This window comes from Lobosporangium transversale (genome assembly GCF_002105155.1).
Source record: "Lobosporangium transversale strain NRRL 3116 chromosome Unknown BCR41scaffold_37, whole genome shotgun sequence".
In the NCBI taxonomy this organism is placed as follows: domain Eukaryota; kingdom Fungi; phylum Mortierellomycota; class Mortierellomycetes; order Mortierellales; family Mortierellaceae; genus Lobosporangium; species Lobosporangium transversale.
In genome coordinates this window covers 195,745-222,137 of record NW_019029015.1, presented here as the reverse complement: position 1 = coordinate 222,137, position 26,393 = coordinate 195,745, and the positions used below count along the sequence as shown (strand labels likewise).

Genomic DNA, 26,393 nt, shown 5'->3' with positions numbered 1-26,393 from the left:
TTTTATACCTTGTATCTGCTACGCTGCTTGCATCGGTTATTATTCATTATGTCTTTTTTTATTTTACTTTTTATTAAAAGAAAAACAATATGCGAATTCATTAAATACTTCATAAACAGAAAAAAAAGAAGAGAGAAAGAGGGGAAAAACGCCGGGTTTTTTTTATATATTATATGTATGATGCTTAGTACTTGCGACCATATCCACCCTGCTGTTGTGCTGCTCCATTATTATGGCCACCAAAGTCCAGCTCTGAAGGCTCCACAGCATATCGATCCACCGAATAATCACCCGTAGCCTGTGTTGCTGCCCCTTGACGAGACCCATTACGTGTCACTGCTTGGGCAGGCACTGCAGGTGTGGTACCCGCATTGCTGCTTACGGGGGCTGTGTTACCATACGTTTCATCCTTGGCATAGGCATCATATCCATTCGAGTCATAATATCCTCCGTAGTTACCTTGCTGGTCATATCCACCATTCTGATAATACTGTTGATCATATTGCTGGTCATATCCTTGTTGACCATAACCCTGTTGATCATAACCCTGCTGATCATAACTCTGTTGACCGTAACCACCATGCTGAGCATATGCTTGGTCATAGTTGGGATCGTATGACTGATCATAGTAGTGATCTTGTTGGCCCTTCACCGCACCACCTGCCATGCCTGCCATCGGATGCATATTTGCGTAACTGTCATCGTAATATTGATCATCATAAAATCCATCCTGCCCCGCCGTAGCTGTTGCAGTACGCGCATTCGGTCTATTCGAGAATGGATAGGGTTGTTCCCCTCCACTGGCAGCAGCCCCAGCTGCTGCTGCACCCAAGCTTGATCTTGGCTCAGAACGTCGGCGTGACATACCATAATCCAGCTCGCTGAAGTTGGGGGCCTTGGACCGACTCTTGTTCCGACGCCACCTCACCAATGCAAACATAATGGCCAAGAGAGCCACGGATCCAACACCAATACCCGCATATTTGAGAGTGTTGGATAGCTTGTCACCATCGTCACCTTTCGTAGTGTTCCCACCTCCTGCGGATCTCTTACATTCCGAAGCAGTTCCTGGGCGACCCAGACCCGAACAAACCCTTTTTTTAGTCGTTTCCTCGAGCCCACAGTACGAGTATTCAGGATTGTTACAATCCTTATGGCTCTCACATGGTGTTGCAGGGTTGGCGACACAGACACTTAATCCTTGAGACATCACCTGGCAGTAGCCCGTGGTTGATGTAGCGTTCTGCAACGCACAAATGTGGTTGACGGGACAGCTATCGCTGCTCATACATGATGTTTGGTCCGAAGGCGGTGTGCTCGGGGTCGTGGCTGAGGGTGGCGATACTGGTGGTGTGGTCGACCGGATAGGATTGGTTGTTGTAGGCACTTGTGATTGGGTTGGTACAGAAGGGGGAGGCTGGGCAGGAGTCGAAGTTCTCGAAGGCACCGAGGGTTGTGTTGTTGTAGTGGGCGTTGGTCTATCGGTCGTTGTTGGCTGCGTTCCTCCTCCAGGGGTGGTGATTGTGACTTGAGCAATCGTAACCGAGGGTGAAGTGGCGAGAAGTACGGCAGTACATAATACCAACAAGGAAGTAGTTTTCTTCACTGACAGTCGCATGCTGGAATGGTTGTATTTCTTTCTTTAAAATTATTGTTGTTGTTATTGTATTGATGCTATTTGTTATCGAACACAAATATTTATTATTGCAATCCAACGAAAAATGATTACGAAGGAATTCTATTGGATAGGGTCTGGAGGCAAGAGAGAAAGCGTCAAACGGTTCCTGAATGGAGTCGCTTATGAGACGAAAGATACAAGATATTGGAATAGAAAGAAATGAAAAAAATAAAGTAAAATAAAAAAGGATGAGATGGGGAGGGGAGGGAGAAGAATTTTTTTTTTTCTTTTTCTTGAAAGAAGGTTGGGATCGTTGCTGAGATATCGGAAGTGGTAAGAGAAAAGGGAATAGAGAGAGTGTGTATATGTGAATAATGGGTGCTGAAGAAGATGAGGCGGGTTCGGGGTGATTGAGTATCTGTCAGCGAAAAAGGGAAGATTCAAGGACAGGAATGTCTATTTCTTTTACCCTCGACAGTAAAGTCAGGGCGTCAAAGACAAGGACAAATGTGCGAAAGGAAGGAGGGAGGTGTAGAATGCAACAAGAAAGAAGAAAAAGTAGAAAAGAAAGAGAGAAGATTAGAAAGCAAAGAGGTGGGTGAGTATTGGGAAGCTTAGCGCCATTTGTTCGTGCGTGAGAGTCAGGCCATGAGGGAATGAGAGCAATGGCTGAGGCAAACACATTTCTTTTTCGTGCACAAACATGCATTAGCTACAAGTAGCAGCTACAGTAATAATGAATGGACCCGACTCTAATCCTATTAAGAGCAAGTTTTTTTTATTATTATTTTGAACTTATTTGACCTCAAAACCATACAATAACTCACACTGTCGGCTCCCGGAATCTGTAGAAAGTCACAGGAAACCAATTGTTCAAGACCAACGACCCTCTCTTTCTTCTATTCTTTTGTTCTTCCATCCTTTCATCCTTTTACAAACAGATAACGTGATAATGGCTTTTGACTCTAATCTGGGTATCCTTCGTTGGGCTAAAGTATATAATGAGTAAGAGTGTTCGCATGTGCTCTCACTTCTTTGCTCTTTGATTTTCCTAAGAGAAGGTTACAACAATTAGAGTAAAAGAGAAACTGCACAATTTTCGGACTTGGTCTTCCCCTCTTTTTACATTTTACTTTCTAAACTTTACATTAGCACTGAAATCCAGGAAGACTTGATGTAGTCATATAAAATGATCGAACCTAAACTGTTGTACTAGTTAACCATATTATACCAAGGGCCTATTGGCTTAGTCAAGCGAGCCTAGCGATTTAGTAAACCACTTTTTTTTACTTTTTCTTAAAAGGCAAAAATGCTTACAACAATAAAGGATATTTTTATCTTTCCTAGCAAATGGCACAAATAAATGAAGCACGTTACTGTTTTACTTTGTGACATGTAATACATGTCATGTCAAAATATCAAAGCAATGGCAACATGCATTCATTTTGTTTACTCTAATTTTTTCAAATGGTGTATTGTGGCGTGTGACAACATTAATCCTACATCCCAATGTTAACATGTTCTCAAGCTTCTTTTTTCCGCTGGGGCACAAAAAACCTGAGAGCCATCACATTAATCAGATCTGATTGGGTTCAATCTTAATCAAGTTTTTTTTTTTTTTTTTTTTTTTTTTTGGGCTATAGGCAGACAAGTCTGACAGTTGCACTTCACTCTAACACTGCGTTCTGAACGTATTTATAAAATGTCCTTTGATGTCTGTTATTTCAGATGTAAAACAATGTGTCCTATAAACGATCTAGTCTAGAATGTACTGTACTTGATGTTCCGTCCACCAAGTGGATTGCTTTATAGTTACCTTTCCTTGGTAGATCCTCCGGGTACGTGTGGCTACTGGTACAGTAACTGCATTTGACGTCAAAAGCATACTGTTACAGAAAAGGAATCACTCTCATCCTTTCCATGATTGTCAACTGGCACTATTCTAACAGGGTCTGGAACAAAGTCCTGAACAGCGCCTGTTGCAATGCACATCCATTGCTGACCTGCAAGCAAAAAATTCCTCAGCTGTTACAAGAGCCATATCCATCACTTCATTCACTTCTTGATTCAGTGTACGGTGTCCGTTCATGGCTCGGTCTTACGCTTCAATCCTCTTTGCAAGTGCTGATTTCCTTACGGTACGATATTCAAATCAACTCCCTAGCTTGAAGTGCTCATGGGAGCCAACGAACCTGTGGATCACATCGCAAGAGATCGGTCATACTGTAAGGACAGAGAACCCTAATTGTTGATTAGATCAAACAGTGCAATGCCTTGGTAGGATAAGGACTGTTGGAGCTCCATTCGGCATCAAATGCACGATCGATATCTTTGACTATGTGCTCCAGTGATGCATAAGATCCTTGTTGTTGTACATGCATGTCAAAAAAGTGGATTTTTATGTAACGCCTATTTTTTTTAAAAAAAAAAAACGAGGTGATTCTATTGGCTTATCATATTCCTTCTAAAAATGCATTACAGAACACCCATCACAGGTAGGCCCATATTTTTGTATCGTCCGAAATTACATGTAAAAATATCACATGATCGCCAGAGCATAGTAGAAGGCCGAGTTTGCTGAGAGGAGAAGCAAAATATCGTTGCAACAAAATTTGGCTTGCACGTTTAGATGCAAGCTTCCCTCTCTGACTCATTTTATTTTTTAAAATAAGCGTTACGGAAAATATATAAAATCCACTTTTTTTGACATGCATGTCAAAAAAGTGAGACCGAACTGTATATGGTAGAAGCTGCCACCACCTAAGATCTGTCTTGTGCCTTGTGCCGATTCCTTTTTTGGTTAGACTTTAGTCAAATACAAATATTCTGTTAGGTAAAAAAACTCGTAATTGAACATGGGTCTCTCCAAATGGATATCGGTATATAAGACTCTGCATGTCAACGGTACTGGAAGGCCATGGGGCCAAGCTTGATCATAGACTCGTCCAAAGAGAGGACGATGAAGAGGTATTGTCAAAAATTGATTTGCATATCCTTGTCACCCTTGCAGACTGGGCCAATGGTCGTGCATGTCTCCTCCGAAGGCTCATTGCGCAACGGAATTGTGTAAGAAGGAGGGACTGTCTATATATGTAGCGCCACCTGTAGAGCCTGCGGATGCCTCTGTTGGTATGCAAGTCGCTCGACAGAAGTATACCTTTGGGTTTGTTGGCGCTAAGCATGATTAGTCCCGATCTCATCAAAAGTAGCATCCAGATGGGCAGTCGAGTCGGCGAACTTCTTTTGAGTAGCTTGCGCACTTCTGGTAGACGCGTGTAATGGAGGTATGGCAGGGGGAGGATGTGTAGCTGGCGGTTCAACTATAACAGGAAAGGAAGCCACCTCGATAGTCGTAGTGATTGTGCAGATGTGGGTGAAGAGGTAGTGGTACTACAAGGGTGAAAATGCCCTCTAATATCAGAGGATAAAGTGCGTCAATAGGGATGTTAGTTTAGGTCCTCTCCCCTTATGCCTTTTTTTACCTTCCCCCTCTACAATCCAATTGCACAATAGGTTATTAAAAAAATAAAATAACAATACAGCTCCCCTGCTCTTCTTTAGTATTTTTTTCATATAGGATACTAAAACAGTTTTTGTAATTACAGCTCCATTCACACAATTGCGTACCTCAGTTCTAAGATACCAAAGAAACTAAAGATAGTTCAACAAGGAGTAGTAGGGGCATTGTAGCAAAAGAGAAGGAGCAAGACTTTTTTTTTTTTTTTTTTTTTTTTTTTGAATTTAGCCACGAGGGCTACAATTGTTGTCCTCCTTGGATGGTCTGGATTGATAACGACATGAAAAATGGACATGTAGATCGTGTCACCAGGTCCACCAAGTTACGGCTATTATGCCGAATGCTCAACGAAAATATTGCATTTTTTTTTTTTTTTTTTTTTTTTTGTCGCTTTCCACGCCTACTTACAATTGTTACATGCCATGCGACAATGTAGAAGGGTTAAATACTAATAAGGGGAATGTGAACGATGAACGTGCTAAAGAGCTCACAACACAAACACCTCCTTTCTCTTCATGGTCTTTTACTCCTTTTATGCCAGACAATATTATAAAGCATGTTCTATAATAACGTGGTTTCATGGCTTTTAAAAAAAAAGGGCAAGTGGAGTGAGGAAAAACCGTTAAATCCAACGGTAATACACTAAACGTGCATGGACGTTGTTATTTATAAAAAGGGAAGTAGAGAATAGTGGTATATGGTTGATATTACGATATTGAACGAAGGGAGCAAGGGATCAAAAGAAGAGAGATTGGTCAAAAACAAAACAAATGGCAACGACAAGGGGTGAGGTGCTTGTGTGTGTGAAGTGCTCTGTCAGCCAGAAAAAAAAAGGATCAATGCATGTCTTTATTGCGAGATGTCCGTTTGAATTATTAATATGCTAACGGCTAGAGATGGATGCATTCTCAATGCCTGTTTTGCACCCTTTGAGTATTAGAAAACGGCTCCACTGCATCAACATGTAGCTTATCAATTGTCTCGTTCTCCGTGATAAATAATTGGCCAATAAGAACTGGCGCTTCATTTTTTTATGAGCACAGATCATGGAGGCCGAATACCTCCTCAATCTCTCCCCCTTCCTCCTTTTTTTTTTTTCTGCCTTACCAACGGTGAAAAATAGGCATCATAAAGGTAATGCCTTGAAGTCCATTCTAGATATACATCTCCCTGTTTTGATGCCAAGTTTAATCTCCCCTGAAAAAAAAAAAATAAAAAAATAAAAAAATAAACGGCATTGGGTTGGTGTTAGAAATACACATGTAAACTTGGCACGGTTGAAAGAATATGATAATGTAAGAGCAACATCATCATATAATCATATAATCCTTTGGAAATGAGCGCTTTTGCGACCTCCTTATTTTTTCCTCAAGAACAGGAGAGTCTTCGAAGTTTTGGGGTGAGTAGCGTTGCACGGTCAACACATCTGTTCATGCATTCACAATACCCCTTTCCGCACTGTCCCACCACACAATTACCGTTTCCTGTAATATCATTTGTCCTTCGCATGGTCCCTAATAGGCTTATGCCGCCTTTGGGAAAAAAAGAAGCTTAACTGCACGAGATGCCTTGCATTGTTGGCTCCCGTACCCAGGACAAAAAAAAACCCCCCCAGGTCCTTGGCTGGATAAATATAAAAGGGCAGTCAAATTGTGGATTTGAAAGCGCCTCTTTGTATTTTTTCCTTTGATGTTCTCTTAACGCGCGCTTTTTCTTTCACCTTCCCTGTCGTCCAACATTAACAACATTACATAAATCCATCCCGAGGGACACATTAGCACATGGTGGTTCCTCGTAAGAAACTTCCTAATCATTTTATGCATATAGCAGAGCCACATCACATTAATTTCGAGCGCGACAAAGCCCATTGCCACACCTAGAAATATAAACAATTCATCTGCTTCTAGCTTTTTTTTCTTTTTTCTTTTCTTTTTCTTTTCTTTTCTTTCTCTCCCTCTTTTCATATTTGATCGACGCCATTTTTTGTTTTTAAAGCAATCAACAGTAATATCATCTCGACCAACACTTCCGAGCACAATTGCCTACTCTTTCGTTCATTTCTATCAAGGAGAAGTTGCTCAGCGCTCTAGCAAACCTCTGCTTTTTGTCGCGCCGCTTCTTTCTTTCTTTCTTTCTTTTTTCTTTTTGCTTCTTACAACTTCATAATTTCCTTGCTATTAATCAAACATCCATCACAATGCCACAAGTGCAAGATCCTCCAAGTGAGTCACCTTTTTTTTTTTTTTTTTTTTTTAGAAAAAAAAAAAGAAAAAAAAATATAATCGCCATCAACGACACATGTCCTATTCTTTCAGAGCCATAGTCGATTCTAATTATCTTTTATACATCTTTCCTCTTTCGGTTAACAATTAACCTTACTTCTACTTCCACCTGTCACACGTAACGTCTTAAAAAAAATCATCCAACTTCCCTCCAATGGAAACTTTATACTTTATTAGCCATCATTTCCTTGATGGTGTCGCTACTATCCATTTCTCTAATGTCTGTCCTCTTCGGTCGAAAGACCTCGAGTACATCGATGGCCAACATCAACTACGCACGCGGCCTCGTCATCTCCCTATACATCGTCTCTTGGGGATTCACAACCATTGCTGCAATCTTGACATCTACCAACAGAGGCAACATTATCTCATGTACAATCTCCATCTTTGTCTGTCTGTCTCTATATGCCATGTCCAAGATCATTATTTACCTTTTCTTGATTGAAAAAGTCTATGTCGTCAGTTCCGTTGCAACTACGCGGAGAGACACAATGGTGAGTAACAACAACTCCTTTTTCCTCTCCCCATTCTCCTTTTCCCTTTTTTTTTTTGGTTTCCTCCTCCTCCTCCTCGAGGGGTAGTTAAATTGTTACTGATATTAATTATTATATTTTTACTCTCCTGCTGCTCTCTCTTCCTCTTCACCTCCCAAATATAGCTCTATCGTGTCAACATCCTACTTTTGACTCCATATTCCATAATTTTGGCATTGATGATCCTCAACCGAGTAGCAGTCTTGAACGAGGAAGAATACTGCTATATCGGTCTGAAACCCATTGCGTCCATCACCTTGATTCTTTATGATATCTTCATCTCTTCTTGGTTGACCTTGCTCTTTGTTCGTCCTCTGATCAGCACTACCTCAGTCCTTCAAGGACCCAGTAAAGGCAAACTTCGTCAAGTGGCTCGTCGTACTTTGCTTGGCTCTGTCATTGCATTGGTCTTAAGCTCTGCTAATGTCTTCACATTGGTCTACTTCCAAGGCTATGAGGACTCTGTCTTCTGTTTGCTTTCTTGTACTTTAGACGTCACTTTGAATGCCTGTACCATTCACTGGGTCACCTCTCGCGCTAAAAGCCAAAGCAGAAGTGACAAGCCTGGTGGCGGTGGCGGTGGCGGCACATGCGGCGCACATGGCAATGGAGGTGCCAACCATATGCAGAGTCATTACATGAGTAATCACAATGGTGCTTTCAGCGACAAACACGCTATCCCCATGCCAACGGATTCTCACATCACAGTGGCTGTCGAATCCTTTACGGATAGCCACTAATCGATAAAAGAAGGAAAAAAAGAAGCATTCTATTTCTCATTCATACCGACTTGGATTCCTTTCACAGAAAAAAAAAAGAAAAAAAAATTTATTATATTGACCTGAGAAAAATATATCTCTCAGACTAGCCTAGCTTAAATGATTTGTATTTGTATATTTGCAATTGGTAAAAAAAAACCAAACGCAATCTCTCGGATTGTTACTATTGAAAAGCGCTTTACGCCGCATACTAAGAGTCCGAAAAAGATAATAAAATAAAACGAAAATAAGATACTGCGCTGTAAGAAACGTTGAAGAAAAAAATGCCTTTTCTTTTTTTTTAAGTTACCTTTTTGGCGATCATGCCCTCAGGGGGACGAGTCTCAACAGTTCCCTTGCTGACCTCGTCCCAGTTGGTTGACAAGCAGGTTCCATTACTTTCAGTGAAGCTCTTCATCATGGCGCGCTTTGTGTTATCATCTGCATCCTTGTAAATCTGAGCAAAGAGCTGGTTCAAAGCCTTATCACCATCAGCCTTTTCCTCCTCCTTGGCAGCCTCTTTCTCCAAAGCATCCCAGTTCTTTGACTTTTTGGATGAGGAAGGATAAGCTGGCACAGCGGATGCTGTGGTACTGGCCATTGAACCTGCATTCACATCATCTCCCTCAAGAGCTCCCCACTTGATACCAAAGCTCGCCTTCTTGAGCTGGATCTCAATCTTGGTCGACAGCACCTCATATTTACTCTCTGAGGGCACAATAGCGTGGCTCAATGGATCAAGCTCCAGAGAATAATCCGAGCCAGTAGGCATCTTGACAGAAACCGACAACTAGCATCAAATAAGAAACAAAGCTAATGGTTAGTTTTGAGTCAAGATGAGAGAATTAAAAAAAAAAAAAAAAAAAAAAAAAACAAGTTCCTTACAGCATTCTCAGTGATATTGATGTCAACAGACTCTTTCTTGACATTCTTGATGAAAACACTGATAGTAACATAGGTATCATTTTGGTACCACTCATGTCTATTAAAATAAAAGTGTGGTAATTTCATTCAACTTGTCAGTTTATCTTTGAGCAAGGTGTTAATAATCACTATGCTCAGAACACAAAACGCGTCTGCAAAAAAGTCAGCTTTATTTATAAAACTTTACCTGACACGGTGAACAGCGGGGGTCACTGCTGGAGCGGGAACAGGGGCGGGAGCGGGGGTAGGTGCAGGGGCAGCTGCCGCAGTCGAGGTGGCAGCAGACGCAGAGGTAGGAGTTGGGGCTGGGATAGTTTTAGGCTGTTTGGCAAGCTCCTGGTCAACCTTACGCATCCAGCTTGCCAACGTTCTCTGCTCAGGGCTGAGAGCGTGGCATGCTTCCAAAGCTGCCTTTGCAGTTTGATAGTCCTGGATATGATAAGCTGCAACTCTGTGGTAAAGAAAACAAAACAAAGCAAAACAAAAAGAAATCATGAAAGTTAACACCGACGTATTTGCATAGATACAACAAAGTCGTAAAGAGTTACTTGAAGGCTATTGCTGGCGTTGACACCTACCCCTTTCGAAGCTGAGCTTTTGCCTCAACAGAGACATCGACTGAAGGCCTTTCCTTGATTAACTCCAATGCCTTAAGTGCATCTTCGTAAGCCTCTTTGTCCTTACCCAGCTTTTGATAGGTAGTCGACCTATGTAGGTTAGCGTGTGAATGGTTCAAGGTACGTTTTTTAGTATGAATTTTGCCTTGAAATAAGTTACAATAAAAATAAGTACCTTTTTAAGAAAATCTCGACATGAGATGCATTGATCTCAATGGCCTTTGTGTAAAAGTTGAGGGCTTCTTCGTAGTCCTCGTCCGCAAAGGCGTGGCTGCCTTGAGCAAATAGGTCCTGAACAGTAGCCATGGTGAAATGAGGATGATTAAGGTGAAAGTTGAAGCGTGTTGTTTGGCGAGGCAAGATGCAATACAATAGAAGAGGAGAGAACTTTCTATCAGTGGGCGGAATCAAACTCAAATTCACCGGCCATATCTACGTCATTGCATGTGTGGGGTGTAGCACAATGGCCCAAAAACAAAGAGATCAGCTGATTTGTTACTTTTTATAGTCAATTTGTTCAGGTGCTTGAACACCCCTCGCTGTCATTGTACGGATTACATTCCTCAGTTCTGCTATTGAGTCTCGCATATCCTATTATATACTATACGGCCCAGCTCCTTCCACAGGACCATAAGCTCTTCTTCACACTCTTCAAACGCTTGGGTGGTGACTTCTTCTCTTTTTCTCTTCTTTTCTTCCCTCTCTTTTGTTCTCATCATATCCAGCTCACGCAGTAAAACTGGTGAGATAAAGCTCTCGAGAGGAGGCCCTAAGTCGAACTCTAAGTGCCTGTTCTAATGTTCAATGTGCGAAGGAGCAGCGGCATATTGAACATCGAAGCCGTCGTAAATCCTTGACACTAAATACATGTGTTTGCAAGGGATCTTCTGTCGGACATAGTCGGGGCATGAACATGACTGAAGGAGGCCCCTCTCTACATCCGCGGCAACGGAATACTCTACTCCAGATTCTTCGGACGACTTTACCGCGAACTTTGTAGAGCGAAAGAGATTAGAACCTATCCATATACAATCAAACTTTTGATATTATCGATTTTCAACACATACCTCTTTCTCGACTAACTTCTCGCATACCATGGCCCTTGCCTCCACGGGACTTACTGCCATTGCTCTCGCCAGTCTTTCTTGGCCGTACTGTGAAAGCGTTGCGAGTCGTATTCAATTTTTGACCTTGAAATACTGTGTCCTGAAGTCCTGGTCAATGGGTCCCTGCAATTTATATATGAGGAAATCAATTCGTAAACCGCGCTTCCCTTCCAGCGCATGTGTCTTCAAAGCGTTGAACCAAGACTCCAGAAGGTTGTGTGTATTTACGTGTTGGTAGTCCTATTAGGTGTATTAGGATGTCGGATATTGAAATTCGTCGAAGAAGTCATTTAATACCGCCGTTTACTGGTGCTTTATCTTACCTCTCTCAGGAAAAGCACCCATCTTGGTCTCTTCTCTTTCGCGATCCAGTTCTTTTCTATATAGTTAAAGAAGAGGCTTGTTTTGTCATTGCTCGGATCATAAAATTGGTCCTTGATACCTTTCCAGATGTCATTAACTTTTTCGTCAGACCTTGCAATGCGCATTTCTTTAAGCAAACCTATCGCTCCTAAAGAGTATGGAGTCGCGTTAAAATGTTATTATCGCCAAAGGTATCTTGGTTGAGCATTAACATGATATATCTTACCTTGAACACATCCCTCATGCGGTCTTTCCATAACTTCTGCACATGAAAGTGGCAGAAGTAAACTGATGCGGAAGGGAATACCTCTTGAATGGCCTTACTCTGTGTCACAGAACAGTCTACCATGAACTTTGACATCTTGAAACCGCACTCGGTTCTGAGCCATGATAACCATCTCTCTATGAGGAACCTGTTGTTGAACATAATACAATGGTCTCAGTTTGATAAACAATTTCTTCACATCGTTACTAGACTATGCTCAAACATACGATGACTCTGAGCTGCATAGCATATGGGCAACTGGAACGCCTTTCTCAAAACTCGATCCTTGACAAGGATCGTAAACAGGCAGGCTGAAGAACTGCTATCCTTTTTGCCCTTTCCCTTATTGCCCTTTTTATCCTTATCTTCTCTCAGAGACATAGCGACTCTCCGTGTGGAGTCCATGCAGGCTATCAAGCTATTGTCCTTTGCGACCTGTTGAAGACAGAAACGAGGACGATAAGTAACGTTAACGCCAGTTGGATCATATCGGATCTGAGCAATCCTTACCTCCAATTGGAACTTCGTACACCAGGCAATCAAATAGCTTTGAGGGTCGTTGACATCAATTTCATTAGCAAACTATCCTTTACCCCCGTTTGCTTGAATCTCCTTCATCCATCCCTCAACACTGGTAACAACGCTATCACCTCTTGTAAATTCCTTTATCTGTTTACGATAAATCGTTGCGCGTGCATCGTTGTAAGTGATAAGGAAGCTTGGAGGGACACTTTTCGTCTCTGCCTCAACCTGTAAGTCATGGGATATTAGTCATTGCCTAAGTAAATGCAAAAATATTTAATACATGCTTGGACGACCATTACCGCCTGAAGAGCTTCTTCACTTGGCCTCAGTTCATTCTTGATATATTTCCAGTCATGGCTGCTGGAGACCATTGACTTCATCCAGTTACGCTCGTTAGGGCTCAGAGGAAGAGCGACCCTAGACTTTGTTGAAGTTCCATGGTTGTGATGTCTATAATACTCCACCATGACCCAGTCTTGCTCAACAGGTTTTTTAATCCTGATATAGACCGGACATTTATTACCAACTGATTCCCGGTGAATGGTCAACTCTTCTTTCGGACCTTGGCGCCAACAGACGTACTTGATTGTCCAATCGAATTCACGTGGACGACCGCGGCCAGGATATGCCTTACTGTGCGTAGGAAGTGGTTTATCCAGATTCTCTTTGTGGGCAAGAATGAATCGAGAGTTCTTTTCCGAACACTCTGCCCATTGGTACGCAAGTCTTTCTTGGCTCCAAAATTCACGGAACGCGTTGAATGTGAAAGCCGTAGTAAAAGGGTCGGGTATCTCCTTAGGAATGGGATAGGGGGCTACCGACTGATGTGGATTAAAATTTAGCGAGTATGGTAAGATGTATTTTATCGTCAAGAGGTCCATGCCTAGGTTATGATCAAGATTTCAAACAGAGCAGAGAAGAACACGCAGCAAGCACTGGTAAGTTTTGCTTCGGTGCGGCAGCGCGCTAGGCATATATATATATCTATATATATTCATATTGACAATGATAATACCATCAAGTGCCGCCGACGGTTCCTTGTGTGATGCTTCACTGACTCGCTAGTGTATTTGCCAATTTTTATGTTAAAAAACACCATGCCCGTTCACACCAGTCAATTTTTTTTTTTTTTTTTTTTTGGAAAGATGCCACGTGAAACACCATGCAAAAATTCACACGATTTTTTTTCAACACCTCTTTCTCTCTAACAGCTCCATCGATATTCCCATATCCATATTGATATCACTTCTTAGCAATGGGAATCGAGGGCCTCTGGTCTTTTCTTCTAAAGACAGGCTACGAGGCAACTCTCCACTACCATTCGTTAATCTGCGCCACCTCTAATCCTTTCAATCCCTTCAATTGCAACGCCTACATAAGGTTCGATGTCCTAGGAACCTTACATCCCATAATTCAAAACGCATATTCCAATCATTCCCTCGATACAGCCCACAAGATCATGGAAAGAGAGCTGGGGAAGTATGGAACACCAGAAAACCTTATCCTGTATCTTGACGGTGACGCCTGTGAGGAAAAAAAACATACTCATATATATCGAGAGGAAGTACGAGCCAAGGCATTGATGGACGCCCAACAAGGGCTCGATGAACTATACCAACGCGTGCAAAGCAAGAGTCGAGTCCGAAAGGAACAGTTCGTTGCCGTAATAAAGGCGTTGGATATGGCCTTTCATTGGTCAAAAGAAGCACGAGAATCATTCGCGAAATACATGCGACTGATTGCCAGCTCGAGGATGTAGTTGTCTCCCGAGACAGTGACATGCTCGCATACAAGAATATCTCAACGGTTTGGCGCCCTATCTCAAGAGATCACATTTTAGTGTACAAGCTTGCAGACGTACTCACCACCCTAAACATTACACGATCCCAATTGACGGTACTGTGTATCGTGAGCAAGAACGACTACACAAGCAACATTTCCCGGCTTGGAAGTGTCACCAACTACAGAATTGTCAAGGAGCAGGTTGGAGAAGGCAATGGTATACCACAGGATTGCACGCTTCTAAAAGACTGAATTTCACATCAAACTCTCTCTTTCTTTTTTTTTTTTTTTTTTTTTTTTTTTTAAAAAAAAAAGATCCCAGGAACATGATCCAGGAATACTTGAGACACAATGAGGTGAGGGGAAAGGAGGTAGCTGACGGATATTTTGAAGACTCTATAAGGGTTTTCGTGGATCTGTAACAGAGAAAATCTCTTCCTGTTGCATTTCAGACTTCCATACACGTTCCCGTGACTCATGAAAGCCTGCTACAGAGACTGGCGTCAATCCGCGAGCAATTAAAAATGAATAGGAGAATAGATAAGAGGTAATGCACTGACATTAGCCTTACTTTTTATCCCTTTTCCCTACATTTTCATCGAACTAACCCGCCTTTACAGCCTTCACATGGACATTGGTTCCGTCGATAGTTCATCCCAGTCGAACAATCACTCGGATACATTCAATATCTTTCGCTCTGTTGACCGAGCTCCTGTCCAATGGCCTCCTTCTCACTCTTCAGGGAGAAAATGCAAGTACCGAGAGCGATGTTCATTCAAAACTCGCTCCCGAAAGCTCGAGCATGTCCCTCCGGAGATCATGAAGCAATACAAACAGAAAAAATACAAAGACAATCCCAATACGAATGCCCTTGCTTCTAGCAAGCAGAAGAAAAAGAAAGAGAAGGAAAAGTCGAAAAAGCCACAAAAAGCGGTGGACGGAATGGATAAAACAGACTTGGTTAGGGCTATGCAGTATGAACACCCAACTAGGACTCTTGACATTGGGGCGGTCAACGGCAACCTGAATAGAATATTGACTGATAAGCCCCAATTGAGATCCAAGATTAAAGCCTGTCTCCAAGAAGTCGTTCGCCATGCTTCGAAGACCAAGCGCACTTGAGAGAGCTATTGGCCAGTACATTGAGCAGCTTTCAGCTACCGATGTCAGCAACACAGACAGAAAACTGCTCGATCTTATCTGCCCACGTATATTTAGCAAGAGTGTGGCCGGCAATGAAGGCCCCAATGGAGCTGAGAAGAAGGATAATGTAGAGAATGATGAGAACGAAACGAATGATGCCAACACGACCTTCCTGCTATCACTTCTCATGTGTATCTATAACAAGAGGCCCCCAACTGGCAACGTAAAGGATCCTCATGTGCTCAACTTCATCCATAAGGCCAAGGACTTTTTGCCAGCTATGGCAGATGCTGGCTCGATCAATACAAGAATGCGCTATCCAGGCTCAGTTGTCCTGAGATCAACTGCCACGCAACTCAAGGTTGAGTTAAGGAGGAATTATAAGGAGGGCGCACAAGCACTTTGTGAAAAGGTATGCGCGCCTAGCTCTAATGAGTGCTATCATCCCCACTCAAGTTTTATCATTGAGTAAGATAACGGCGAATGATATTCTAATATCTTCATTCCTTTTATAACAGATCGAAGCTCTCAAGAACAAGGGTCTGCTACTTGTAGACACAGCAAGCAGTATCGACCCTAGCATATCCGCAGTAGAGAACTTTGTTCGCCTGAACAAAAGCTGCAATAACAGTCGAAAACTTGCTCCGTTGTCCGCTTTTGAAGATGGCTTTATAAATCTCTCAGAGTTAGAACTGATTGAGATCTTTTGGCAAGACAATGAACTCAAAGCTGAACTTCAAGTTATGCCAGAGGTGACTTCACTTGCACACCCTCGAAAGCCGACCTTAGAGTGTGGCTCTCGGGCAGGGACCCTGGGTATCTCATTACAAGTCTGCTAACTGACATTGGTGGCTTTGAAGAGGAAGAGCGTAAGAAATACAAAGGATTTAAGGCTACAACTTCCATAATGCCACTCAGCATGATGAGAGAGCACATTCGATACATTCGAGAGGATGACTTCGTGCCCGGGCCTCAGACTTACGACAAGCGCGGTTATATTTTACGAGGGTCAATTCGAACTGATGGGTTTCGTCTCTAATTGCTAGCATTCAAATTGAACGAACTCAATGCGGTAAAATATCGGCGACTTCCCGAGGAAAGATTACCTTTTAGGATCAATTCCACTCTTGGCGGCACAGACTATTTCGTGACCGAGATAAGGAATGTAGTGAGTACTAAGCAAGATATCACCGACCTTTGGGCTGCAAGCCAGAAGAAATCAATATTTTAGGTCTAGATTTAGGGCAGTCTTTCATCGTCGGAGCAAGCGCGTTGTTACCAAGTAGTGAGCTCACCAACACGGCGACCCAGACATCCAGATTTTACAACTTGGCCGTCAAGCAGAAGGCAGCGTACCAGCCCACTCTCAAATACCGACATTGGATGGAGCAGCGGAAGGCAGCAGCGGTCTACGGTTCACAGTCCATTAGTGACATTGAGAGTAGCCTACCGTCTCTTCGTGGAAATGATGCAAGCATAAAAAACTACATTGAGAAGCTTAGAGACGTGGAGAAAGGCCTAGATTCCTTCTATAGCAGCAACAATGTCATCAAGAAACATAGGTGGGATGCGAAAAGGGCTCGGGTTGAAGAATACAAGAAGATTGCCAACAGTCTGCTCAAGATAGTTGGCGGGTCAATTGGAGCGAAGGTAAATGAAGGAGATAAGGTGGTGATCGGAGTGGGTCTTGGCAAGTTTTCGTCTAATACCAGGCTGTCTTCGTTACACGAATCATTCCAATCGTATTTGTGAATAAGGTAAGGACTCGCTCAATATTACAAAATAAACTTGGCCGGTGGCTATACTGTTTCAAGTAGTAGTTGAAACAGTGGCCGGCCAAGCTAGCCATGGGAAAACTGTTGGTCATTGCTTTATATTGCCGTTGTTGTCACATTGTAACTTATCTTGCTCTCCTACCTCATTAGGCCCGATCTTTTGGGTACATCGTTGTTGGCGTAAACGAATACTACACCTCAAAAAAATGTCCTATCTGTCAAGAATTTGTTGGTCAGGTTGAGATCCGTCGACTGTATTGCAGCAGCTGCAAGGCATTTATGCACAGAGACATCATGGCAGGGCATAACATAGCCAACATTGTCCAAGGCCATCTACTTTATCAAGAACGACCATCCTACCTTGTGCCAAACAAAAATAAGAATATTTCCATGGACAGCGGAGAAAAGAGAGCGATCAAGCGACAGGCGCCGACCGAGCAAGGAGAGGAGCCTAGAGGTAGCAAGAGAATTCACATTGAGCATATGTAGCTCACATAGTTTTACATAGTGTAGACAATATCTGCGTGTCAGCAAACACACTAGTCTAGTTCGGAGTGCAGGCGTCGAGGACCATTTGCGTGACTGTTTTCAGTAATGTAATAGGGCCAAGATTGTGCTGTACTCCATGTGTGGAATTAAACATAACCACGTGATTCCGTAGGCCAAACTTTTGGCGCACGATATGTGTATAATTTGCTAATGGCAAAAGACACCACGCCATTATCCAAATGTTGCATATTTCAATATGCAATTTAATAATGGTCCGACTAAAAAACAAGGAAGATCTTAAAAAAAACACACTAGAGAAATTTCAACTGAAATAGTACGATAAAAAAATAAAACTAGCAGTAGAAACTAGTGGCAATAAAGCGTCACACTAAGACGCGACAAATCTTTGACATGAGAACCCATGCTGTCTTATAGATAGATATGTAGTTATCTGGTACAAGCCCCTCTACCAGAAATGAATAAAGAATCCATGGGTGTGGTGTGTGGACCCACATCTTATTCTCACTTACTTTTTCTACTGTTACTATCTATCCGCAAAATATTTTTCACCAAAGTCTTTAAATACTCTTCTCAAAGTAAGAGAGATTTCGCTCCTAATTGATGAAGTGCCACACTGTTTCTTAAAAGCAAAATAATTTGGACACAAAAACTCAGGACACCCTTTTGCTGACGTCTAAATCAACTGAGCGACAACTTGCAAAGTGGTTGTACCCATGCCATGTGGTCACCATTTTTCCTTTTGATGTTTCAGGGCATCCAAAGGATGTACCTGGTTGTAATCGCGGTCAAATTTTGTTCGATGATAATCATGTTAAAGTTCCTGAGGCTTGAGTTTAATTGAACGGAAACTCTGTCTTGTATTCTATGAATTTCACAGGTAAAAAAAAACCTTGTCATTAGCTACATGTACGGTGTGCCACTTCATAGATCAAAATAGATATTCTGCTGCGTAGTGTCCGAGATTTTCCCTGATAAAATACTTTCTGCTTGACCTACATAAAACAATCAATGCACAATGCTAATCCTGCAACTAATGCATTAGGTAACAAAAAAGTTTAACGACCGTACAGTATTGCAAGGTTTATCTAATATATTTATTTAAAAATGCAAAGAGATACACGCTACATTATTCATTGATTACTTTATACATGATTCCATGCATGTGCGGAGTTTTTTTTTTTTTTTTTTTATCATTGCCGACGTCTAGTCCAGACCGGATAAAGTCTAATTGAGCATTCGGCTTCGAAGGCATTGAGATCCAACAATTGGTGGTGAACCTTGTTCTTTTTTGCAATGATAACCACGTAATCTACGAGAATAAAATAGCTCAAATTTGTTATATAAATCAACCGTTGACCTTCTTTTCTTTTCTTTTTTCTTTTCATTTCTTTATCTCTTAATTTTACTCCTTCATCTTTTCGTTATTCTATAGCCTATCATTTTTATCCAATCAAACAAAGGTGTAAAGCATCCGTTCCAGATTTGTGTAAGCCTACCCCTCAGGTAATATAAACAATCACGCTTCTCAAAGCTCTTATGGACGTCTTATATTTGTACAAATATGTAGAGGAAGCCTTGGCTCAGTTCACATTTCTTTTTTTTTTTTTTTCCTCCTTTCTCTTTCATTCTCTCCTTTCCCTCTCTTTGTCTCCTAATTTTGGAACTCTTATTTTTTAGCTTCCTTTCACCGATTGCTAGTGTCAAGTCATGTCATCATCACCGGCCGCTATCCCCAACGGATTCCCTCGCTCTATTGTAGTTGCTGAGGTTCCTGATGTCGCCGGTCATGTCGAAGCCCTATCGCCAACATTTCCAGCAGAGGTTCCTGAAAAGAAACACCAGCACAATCATAGTCATCACCATCAATCTAGCGCCTTGCTTCATAAATATGGTAGTCCAGAACATACTCATCACCACATGGAAGAGGATGATGATAGTGATGATGATGCTTGCTGTCCAAGGTCACCAGTTACATTAGGTCCTAGCCCATCAATCGGTCATGAACATGGTTTGGCTCGTCTGTTGAAGAACAATCGCAAATGGTCCAAAGCCATCCGAGAGCGCCAGCCTGATTTCTTTGAAAAAGGTTCAAAAGGCCAACAACCCAAGGTCTTTTGGATCGGATGTTCTGATTCCCGTGTCCCTGAGAATGAATTGCTTCAACTCGGTAATTTTTTTTTTTTTTTTGGGGATAAGAATTTTGCGTATCTGTGTATCAAAGTTATGCATCCCAGGACTTGATCGGCACAACTAACCTTATCTTGCACTCAACTGAATTACTATCATTTTCCACTCCTGCTATAATCCCAATCTATTTAGCGCCTGGTGAAGTCTTCACTCACCGTAACATCGCCAATGTCGTTGTTAGCACAGATCTCAACTGTCTCTCTGTATTGCAGTACGCTGTCGATGTCCTGAAGGTTGAGCACGTGGTCGTCTGTGGTCATTATGGCTGCGGTGGCGTCGCTGCTGCACTTGGTGACCAGTCCTATGGATTGATCGATCATTGGCTTGCCAATATTAAGGAAGTCAAACATCAACACCTCCTCAATCTAGAGAAGATTAGGGACCAAGAGGATCGCTGTCGTGCCTTGGTCGAGATCAACTGCAGGAACTCAGTCCTCACTGTTGCTAAATCGCCCATCATTAGAGCCGCATGGGAACGTGGACAGTCCATCGAAGTCATTGGGATGGTCTATGACATCCAAAGAGGTTTACTCTCCGAGTTGGGTTACCATGTTTCGAATGCAGATGATTTGGCCTGCCACTTGAAAGTCAATTCGAATGAATTGTTCGAAGCACGCAAGGAGTGTGCTGAGCTGCAGAAATTGTAAAAGAAAAAAATAACAGAAAATTACATATATATACATACACTCATATTTATATACGCATAAAAATACCCACCTCCCTTAATCGGCGTAGTATATTGTCATGAAAGCTTTTCTTCCAAGATTGTCTTTGCATTGAAAAAAAAAAAAAAAAAAAAAAAAAAAAAAATTAAATTTCCGATTTCAATTAGCCAATCGTTTGAACAAATGACGATGACGATTTATTGAACACAAGGAAAAAAGAAATCTACATGTGTAGATCTCATCAATTGTCTATTGCCCTCATATCCTGGGCAGAACACGCCATTGCTCTTAACTCCCCCTTCATGGTCATCTGCACTGCCTCTATCACCATTAAACAGGAATAGACTATTATTGTTCAATCAACATTCGCTATAGTATATATTCTTTTATGGTTTATTAATCTTTAATTTTCTCAAAAACGAGTCTTCCTTCATTCGTTTATTTTTTGTTATACATTTTCTTTCTTTTTAGAAAAAAAAAGGAGGAAAAGATCTTAGTATCCGAGAGCCTCGTTGACAATGATGATTTGAATGCGGTTAGCATTGAAGGGGTTGGCCTTGCGGATGACTTCATAGTGAGTGATCGCAGAAGCAGGAAGTCCATAAGCGATTCTCACACGTGCACTCTCCAAAGGCAACGCATATTCCTCCTGACGCTTCCACGCCTCGCTTTCATCCTTCACAATCTTGTTGGAGCCAGCGACCACAATGACGTTACCAGCGCCGAATGCAACTCCTCCAACCTTCGATCCTGACAAATCACCATGAGCCAGATGACCATCCTCTGTGATCGCAGCAACTGAGGTCAAGTAATAATCAACGGTTGAACCAAGGGTGCGACGAAGCTCTGCCTGCTTTGCGGGGTCCTTCTCAGCCAAGATCTCACCATGGACATTCTTCCAGGGGGTTTGGCCCTTGATGTATGTGATGAAACCAATCTATTAAAAGATGAGAAAGCGTGTGAAAGTTTAAAATCATGATCGTAGTTCAACTTCCATAGGGAATAATAATAATAAGTAAAGGATGGCATCCTGTTCAAGTTTTTTTCATCTTTTTTTTACCTCTTCCAAGGTGGTAGAGTGAGCATTGTTGATTGAGGTGCCCTATTAGATGAATCAAAATAAAAAATAGGAAGCATTACATTAGAAAAATAATGCAAGACAAAATGAAATTGGTGCTAACCCCTTTCTTCTAACGTTGTGGCTTGAAATTGATTTTTTTTTTTTTTTTTTTTTTTTCGCTTACAGCTGGGATCAAGGTCTTGAGGGCCTCAAAGGCATCATAACGAGTGTTGACGACGTGAACCTTGAATCCATTGGCCTCAAGAGCAGCCTTGGCAGTGTTAATGCGATCGGCAGAGGCAGCCTTGGAGTAGTGGGAGGCAGCCAAGCCATGTACTTGGCTATCATTCTTGGTCAACTCAGCGTGAGTCTCAGCAAGGTTGGTATTCTGAGGGGCGGACATTGTTTGATGTTTGGAGAGATGTATAAAAGAGAGGTGAGAAGAAATTGGAGTGGAGTAAAGAAAATGTGAGATTCAAACTGTGTGAATAAGAGAAAATGTGTTGAGAAAGATGAGGAACAAAAAAATAAAGAGGAAGATCGCCTACTATTTATACAATGAGATTATCACTCTTTTTCACCCCAACGTGTTTTTTTTTCCGGTAGTAAAGAAGAGAGGGCTATTTTAGAGTTTTAGGGTCTTTAGTGGTGTGATCCTTTCTTTTTAAGACGAAATGAATAATGAATTTTACAAACCAAAAGTGTAAGCGAGACGAGAGCAGAAGCCAGCCAAAGCCACACCCATTAAGCCACCCAGAAAATTTGTCATACCCTATTACCCTATCCAACATAAGCAAACCAATTTTAAATCATTAATGTAACATTCATAAGCAGGCTCGCTGGCGCCGCGCACAGACCACGTAGCCAATGCAACCAGATTTTGCACAAACCTTCTTTTCCATTTTACCCCTCCCCCCCTTTCCCTCCAGAAATATGAAACCTGTTTAGAAAACCTAAAAAACATTTTGGATTCTCTGGTCCCGTTCCTTGTCAAATAGACAACTCTTTGGCGTCATTGCACAAGGCAGATGCTTACGCGATGAGTGCCCGCCTACGTTCCTGCACTCTGAGTGTGACCTGGCAGTATAGCCCGTCTTCATGGGCCTCGAGGTTGTCTATATATTATCTTCCTATGAGACGAGAGACATTATCAGCCAACTACTATTCACAATTCTTGTGTTACCCCTGTTTCCAGTTTTATTTATTTATTTGTTGCATTTATGATAAAATCCTCGGTTCCTATCTCTAGCCAAGAGGCGAGCTTGGCTGCCTGTGGCTGGCGTATGCATATCACATGCGAAGCTAATACCATTAAAAAGTATGCATACACCATTGTCATAGAAGAGTGGCCTCTACATAGATGATTTTATTCCAATGACATATAGTGCCTGATGGCATGGTCGACTAGAAATTTCTCGTTTACCACTGTTGGCAAAACCATAATGTGCCATGACAGCTCGCTTGATTTTTGAAGAAAGCCCAGCTGGTGAATCAGCGAAGTGAATACGACTCTGGCTGAATGGATCTGATTTGGACATTTCCTTTGTGTGGTCTCGCAAAGATATAATTCTTTTAGTCTCAGCTATTCAATTGTTATATTAAAAAAAAATACTGTTTACTGGCCTCGGGGTGCTCGACTTGATGTTCTCCCATTGGGATTTTGTCGGCTCTAAAATTCCACTCAAAAAAAAAAAAAAAAAAAATTAAAGAACTAAAAGACTTCCTTTTTTAACCAGTAGAGCAAAACGTCGGTTGTCATGAGGATTAGATCACTTATCAATTATCAGTTATCAATCAGAAGTTGTCCTTTATCTTACTTAAAATCAGTAGGAGCTGATCAATAAAGGGATGAACGTTTTTCATCCACTTTCCTATCCATATGATTCATATTGATCAATGAATTAACCTCTCATCCTATAGCAAAAAAAAAAAAAAAAATTCACACGCATATACAAATCAACAATCGCAAAGCTTTATTTCTTTCCTTTGCGGTTGTTATTTCTACTGGGAGTAAGACGCAGATTATACGTGCATTCGAATCGAAAACGAATCATGGTAAGCTCGAATGATCGAATGACGCCTTAAGTTACAGATCTCTGGATATTTCGAGTCGTTCGATTACTTCGAGTATCGAATTTAGATATCCATTCGAAAACGAATCAAATTCGTATGGTTCGAATAGGAGCACTGTTACGGATGCTTGATGCTGTGGAGGATTTTTCGCCATGGTTGAACTCGTCTTCGGTGAGAATCTCATAAGTAAATTCCCAGAGCTCTTTGACGTATCAAGACTCGCTGGAAGTTTGAATTGATTTCTGTTATAAACTCTCCATATTTTTAAAATGGCCGGATAAGTTGAGAGCCGGAAATTATCGAAAGTATCACGGTCAATGCTGTCGCTTATTTGTGCGGGGTTTGGAGATTACTTTCCCCATTCCGTAGCAATGTGCCTAAGTCTGATGGAGACAGAAGATACTGTGATAACTCGTTTTGCATCCAATCCTCGAGGAGGGCGGCTTCGATATGATTATTGTCTGATGTCTGGATGTATTCTCGACTGTAAGTCTGATCTTCAGCAGAAAGAAATGGTGCAGGGTCTGGATTGCCTGCGATGATGAAGGAATGTAGCAAGGACTCTCTAACCATATCCATAATGTATGGAAACATAGCCTCGCCCACATCTGTTCCAGAATCTGTGAGCCGTCTTGGGCCAAGGTAACGATAATAAATTTCTTTGAAGAAAGCTCGTAAATGTAGTATCCCAATAGGCGAAAGACTGGAACCGCTCGAAGTCGAAGACGTTGATCCAGAAGATAAACTCGAAGTGGAAGATGCGGGCGGCACCGAACTGGATGTCGAGATATCGTCAGGACTTGTTAATTCATGAGACATTTCCTGTTCAAAGCCAGAATCGTTGGTTGGCGTATCCTTTTCAAGGTCCGGACCCTTGTCAGTGCTTCTATTCGAACCATTCGAATTCGATTCGTTTTCGAATGGATATCTAAATTCGATACTCGAAGTAATCGAACGACTCGAAATATCCAGAGATCTGTAACTTAAGGCGTCATTCGAATCGATTCGAGCTTACCATGATTCGTTTTCGATTCGAATGCATTCAAACCCATTCGAATTCGATATGTTCGAATGGAATAGGAGCACTGACCATTGTTGGACGACCTGGTGACCCGTCTATTCGCATTAAGCTCTTGCTTCTTTCGTTCTATTGACGAGCAATGCGGCGTTAATAGGAATTTTCAATTAAAAATTCACGTTTAGAGACCACAACTGGACACTGCTCTTACGAAGTAGCAGGCCTACCACTGTCTCTAAAATAATGGACCCGAAGGGTATCCAGTTGAGCCTCCGTCAAATCTGTTGAGATTTTTTAAACATCGATTGGACATACCCTTCCTTCAACGTCTAGTACATTGGATCGATAATTTATTGTTTGTGAATGCCAGAGTCCATTCGTGGTCATTGGAATAGAAAGTCTTCCAATAGTGCCAATCGCCAACGATGCATTTGTCCCTGGCATCGGGAATAAGCTGTGATAATCGAGAGCGAAATATTTTGCGCTGAGTTTCGTTGGAGTTGGCAAGCTCAAGAAGTAGCCAATCCCTGGTTCTGTGCTTTTAATTCGATTGATGCGTTGGTTCTTATCCCCATTTTAACTATATACCAAAAAGAAAATGTAATGGTTAACAACTACACAATAACTGCATTCCAGGCAGGGAGAGGAAGAAACTCAAACAAGGAAGTCTGAGTTTTCGTGTTGCGAATATATGTCAACAACTATATCTTTCCTTTCCGGCGTGTAACGTATTGAGCATTGCATCGAAGCAAATACAGTATGGATAGGAACTTGATGTTGCTACTGATACTGGTCACCAATGCTTTCGCCCAAAAAAAAGAGGAATGAAGCACTTTCCTCAATAAAATAACGATAGATGCACCATTACCTTGATAAGAGATATTTAGGAGCCTTCGCCCTAGTCGTGTAGTGGCTATATTTTTATAAGTTATAGTAAATAGTTAAATAGTTTTTATAATCGGGGATTAAGAATGGGTAATGAGGCGATAATGAAGGTATTGGATAACAAATTGTGTGAAGGGAGAAAAGAAAAAATAAGGGTCCTTTTTATATTGGTTTTTTTATTATTATTATTTTATGTGCGCGAAAGAAGAATAGCTATTCTGTGTAAGTGTTTCAATCAAAAAGCTGCTCAGGAAAGCTTAATAACATATTCAATATTGATATCAGCGAGAACGGTGCATTTTATGTCTCTCCGATGTCTTAGTGGCCATTTTTTTAGATACGTATAATCTGCGTCTTACTCCCAGTAGAAATAACAACCGCAAAGGAAAGAAATAAAGCTTTGCGATTGTTGATTTGTATATGCGTGTGAATTTTTTTTTTTTTTTGCTTAGGATGAGAGGTTAATTCATTGATCAATATGAATCATATGGATAGGAAAGTGGATGAGAAACGTTCATCCCTTTATTGATCAGCTCCTATTGATTTAAGTAGGGTAAAGGACAATCTCTGATAAGTGAAATTACTACTTTACTACTTACATATGACTGATATGTCACAATCCGCAAGATGAACGTGCGCCTGAAGCTCGAAGGCGTCTTCAGCTGCAGATGCAGTAGAAGACAGAGTTGCTCCACCAACTACAACGACAATAGCGACGGTATTTATCACAGCTACTGCAACTATAGCAGCTACAGTAGTAACAATAACAACCGTATCTACAACAGCA

General features: G+C 41.6%; 9 protein-coding genes across 9 annotated transcripts; 5 read left to right on the top strand and 4 right to left on the bottom strand.

Annotated features, from left to right (window-relative positions):
- Positions 1–184: 184 nt before the first annotated feature.
- On the bottom strand, positions 185–1,618 carry BCR41DRAFT_399195 (hypothetical protein; the record flags this gene model as incomplete). The annotated part of the gene is made up of 1 exon (XM_022029034.1): positions 185–1,618. One exon carries the CDS (start codon positions 1,616–1,618, stop codon positions 185–187), a length of 1,434 nt encoding a protein of 477 aa, XP_021878441.1.
- Positions 1,619–7,635: 6,017 nt separating this feature from the next.
- BCR41DRAFT_424477 (hypothetical protein) lies at positions 7,636–8,690 on the top strand (the record flags this gene model as incomplete). Its single annotated transcript, XM_022030437.1, has 2 exons — positions 7,636–7,911; positions 8,076–8,690. 2 exons carry the CDS (start codon positions 7,636–7,638, stop codon positions 8,688–8,690), a joined length of 891 nt encoding a protein of 296 aa, XP_021878440.1.
- Positions 8,691–8,752: 62 nt separating this feature from the next.
- Positions 8,753–10,619, bottom strand: BCR41DRAFT_388604 (SGS domain-domain-containing protein). Its single transcript, XM_022028021.1, has 6 exons — positions 10,425–10,619; positions 10,211–10,339; positions 9,820–10,083; positions 9,594–9,690; positions 9,019–9,498; positions 8,753–8,919 (listed from the first exon to the last, which is right to left on the bottom strand). The coding sequence occupies exons 1-6, from the start codon at positions 10,553–10,555 to the stop codon at positions 8,908–8,910; spliced, it is 1,113 nt and encodes a 370-aa protein (XP_021878439.1). The 5' UTR covers positions 10,556–10,619; the 3' UTR covers positions 8,753–8,907.
- A 618-nt stretch (positions 10,620–11,237) lies between these two features.
- BCR41DRAFT_145373 (hypothetical protein) lies at positions 11,238–12,104 on the bottom strand. Its single transcript, XM_022019563.1, has 3 exons — positions 11,945–12,104; positions 11,679–11,866; positions 11,238–11,595 (listed from the first exon to the last, which is right to left on the bottom strand). Exons 1-3 carry the CDS (start codon positions 11,973–11,975, stop codon positions 11,428–11,430), a joined length of 387 nt encoding a protein of 128 aa, XP_021878438.1. The 5' UTR covers positions 11,976–12,104; the 3' UTR covers positions 11,238–11,427.
- A 1,592-nt stretch (positions 12,105–13,696) lies between these two features.
- On the top strand, positions 13,697–14,566 carry BCR41DRAFT_145349 (hypothetical protein). The gene has a single exon (XM_022019561.1). The coding sequence runs from the start codon at positions 13,764–13,766 to the stop codon at positions 14,265–14,267; it is 504 nt and encodes a 167-aa protein (XP_021878437.1). The 5' UTR covers positions 13,697–13,763; the 3' UTR covers positions 14,268–14,566.
- BCR41DRAFT_145368 (hypothetical protein) lies at positions 14,386–15,889 on the top strand. Its single transcript, XM_022019562.1, has 4 exons — positions 14,386–14,491; positions 14,606–14,646; positions 14,743–14,837; positions 14,911–15,889. The coding sequence occupies exons 2-4, from the start codon at positions 14,617–14,619 to the stop codon at positions 15,410–15,412; spliced, it is 627 nt and encodes a 208-aa protein (XP_021878436.1). The 5' UTR covers positions 14,386–14,491; positions 14,606–14,616; the 3' UTR covers positions 15,413–15,889.
- On the top strand, positions 15,387–16,272 carry BCR41DRAFT_373206 (hypothetical protein; the record flags this gene model as incomplete). Its single annotated transcript, XM_022026747.1, has 2 exons — positions 15,387–15,845; positions 15,952–16,272. 2 exons carry the CDS (start codon positions 15,387–15,389, stop codon positions 16,270–16,272), a joined length of 780 nt encoding a protein of 259 aa, XP_021878435.1.
- A 3,363-nt stretch (positions 16,273–19,635) lies between these two features.
- Positions 19,636–20,552, top strand: BCR41DRAFT_309931 (dihydroorotase homodimeric type; the record flags this gene model as incomplete). The annotated part of the gene is made up of 2 exons (XM_022020972.1): positions 19,636–19,885; positions 20,038–20,552. 2 exons carry the CDS (start codon positions 19,636–19,638, stop codon positions 20,550–20,552), a joined length of 765 nt encoding a protein of 254 aa, XP_021878434.1.
- Positions 20,553–20,961: 409 nt separating this feature from the next.
- BCR41DRAFT_424473 (prespore-specific protein) lies at positions 20,962–22,278 on the bottom strand. Its single transcript, XM_022030436.1, has 3 exons — positions 21,815–22,278; positions 21,631–21,672; positions 20,962–21,507 (listed from the first exon to the last, which is right to left on the bottom strand). Exons 1-3 carry the CDS (start codon positions 22,031–22,033, stop codon positions 21,064–21,066), a joined length of 705 nt encoding a protein of 234 aa, XP_021878433.1. The 5' UTR covers positions 22,034–22,278; the 3' UTR covers positions 20,962–21,063.
- Between the last annotated feature and the right edge of the window lie 4,115 nt (positions 22,279–26,393).

Bases quoted from the DNA above. Each gene is read 5' to 3' on its own strand.
- BCR41DRAFT_388604 (XM_022028021.1), bottom strand. From the start codon at position 10,555: ATGGCTACTGTTCAGGACCTATTTGCTCAAGGCAGCCACGCCTTTGCG. The intron at 10,340-10,424 runs GTACTTATTTTT...TAACCTACATAG, and splicing joins GTCGAGATTTTCTTAAAAAG to GTCGACTACCTATCAAAAGC. The intron at 9,499-9,593 runs GTAAGGAACTTG...ATTTGATGCTAG, and splicing joins TCAATATCACTGAGAATGCT to TTGTCGGTTTCTGTCAAGAT.
- BCR41DRAFT_145373 (XM_022019563.1), bottom strand. From the start codon at position 11,975: ATGGAAAGACCGCATGAGGGATGTGTTCAAG. The intron at 11,867-11,944 runs GTAAGATATATC...CATACTCTTTAG, and splicing joins GCATGAGGGATGTGTTCAAG to GAGCGATAGGTTTGCTTAAA. The intron at 11,596-11,678 runs GTAAGATAAAGC...TACACCTAATAG, and splicing joins GGGTGCTTTTCCTGAGAGAG to GACTACCAACACGTAAATAC.
- BCR41DRAFT_145349 (XM_022019561.1), top strand. From the start codon at position 13,764: ATGGGAATCGAGGGCCTCTGGTCTTTTCTTCTAAAGACAGGCTACGAG.
- BCR41DRAFT_145368 (XM_022019562.1), top strand. From the start codon at position 14,617: ATGATCCAGGAATACTTGAGACACAATGAG. The intron at 14,647-14,742 runs GTGAGGGGAAAG...GTTGCATTTCAG, and splicing joins AATACTTGAGACACAATGAG to ACTTCCATACACGTTCCCGT. The intron at 14,838-14,910 runs GTAATGCACTGA...CCGCCTTTACAG, and splicing joins AATAGGAGAATAGATAAGAG to CCTTCACATGGACATTGGTT.
- BCR41DRAFT_424473 (XM_022030436.1), bottom strand. From the start codon at position 22,033: ATGTCCGCCCCTCAGAATACCAACCTTGCTGAGACTCACGCTGAGTTG. The intron at 21,673-21,814 runs GTAAGCGAAAAA...TTCATCTAATAG, and splicing joins TCAAGACCTTGATCCCAGCT to GGCACCTCAATCAACAATGC. The intron at 21,508-21,630 runs GTAAAAAAAAGA...ATCTTTTAATAG, and splicing joins ACTCTACCACCTTGGAAGAG to ATTGGTTTCATCACATACAT.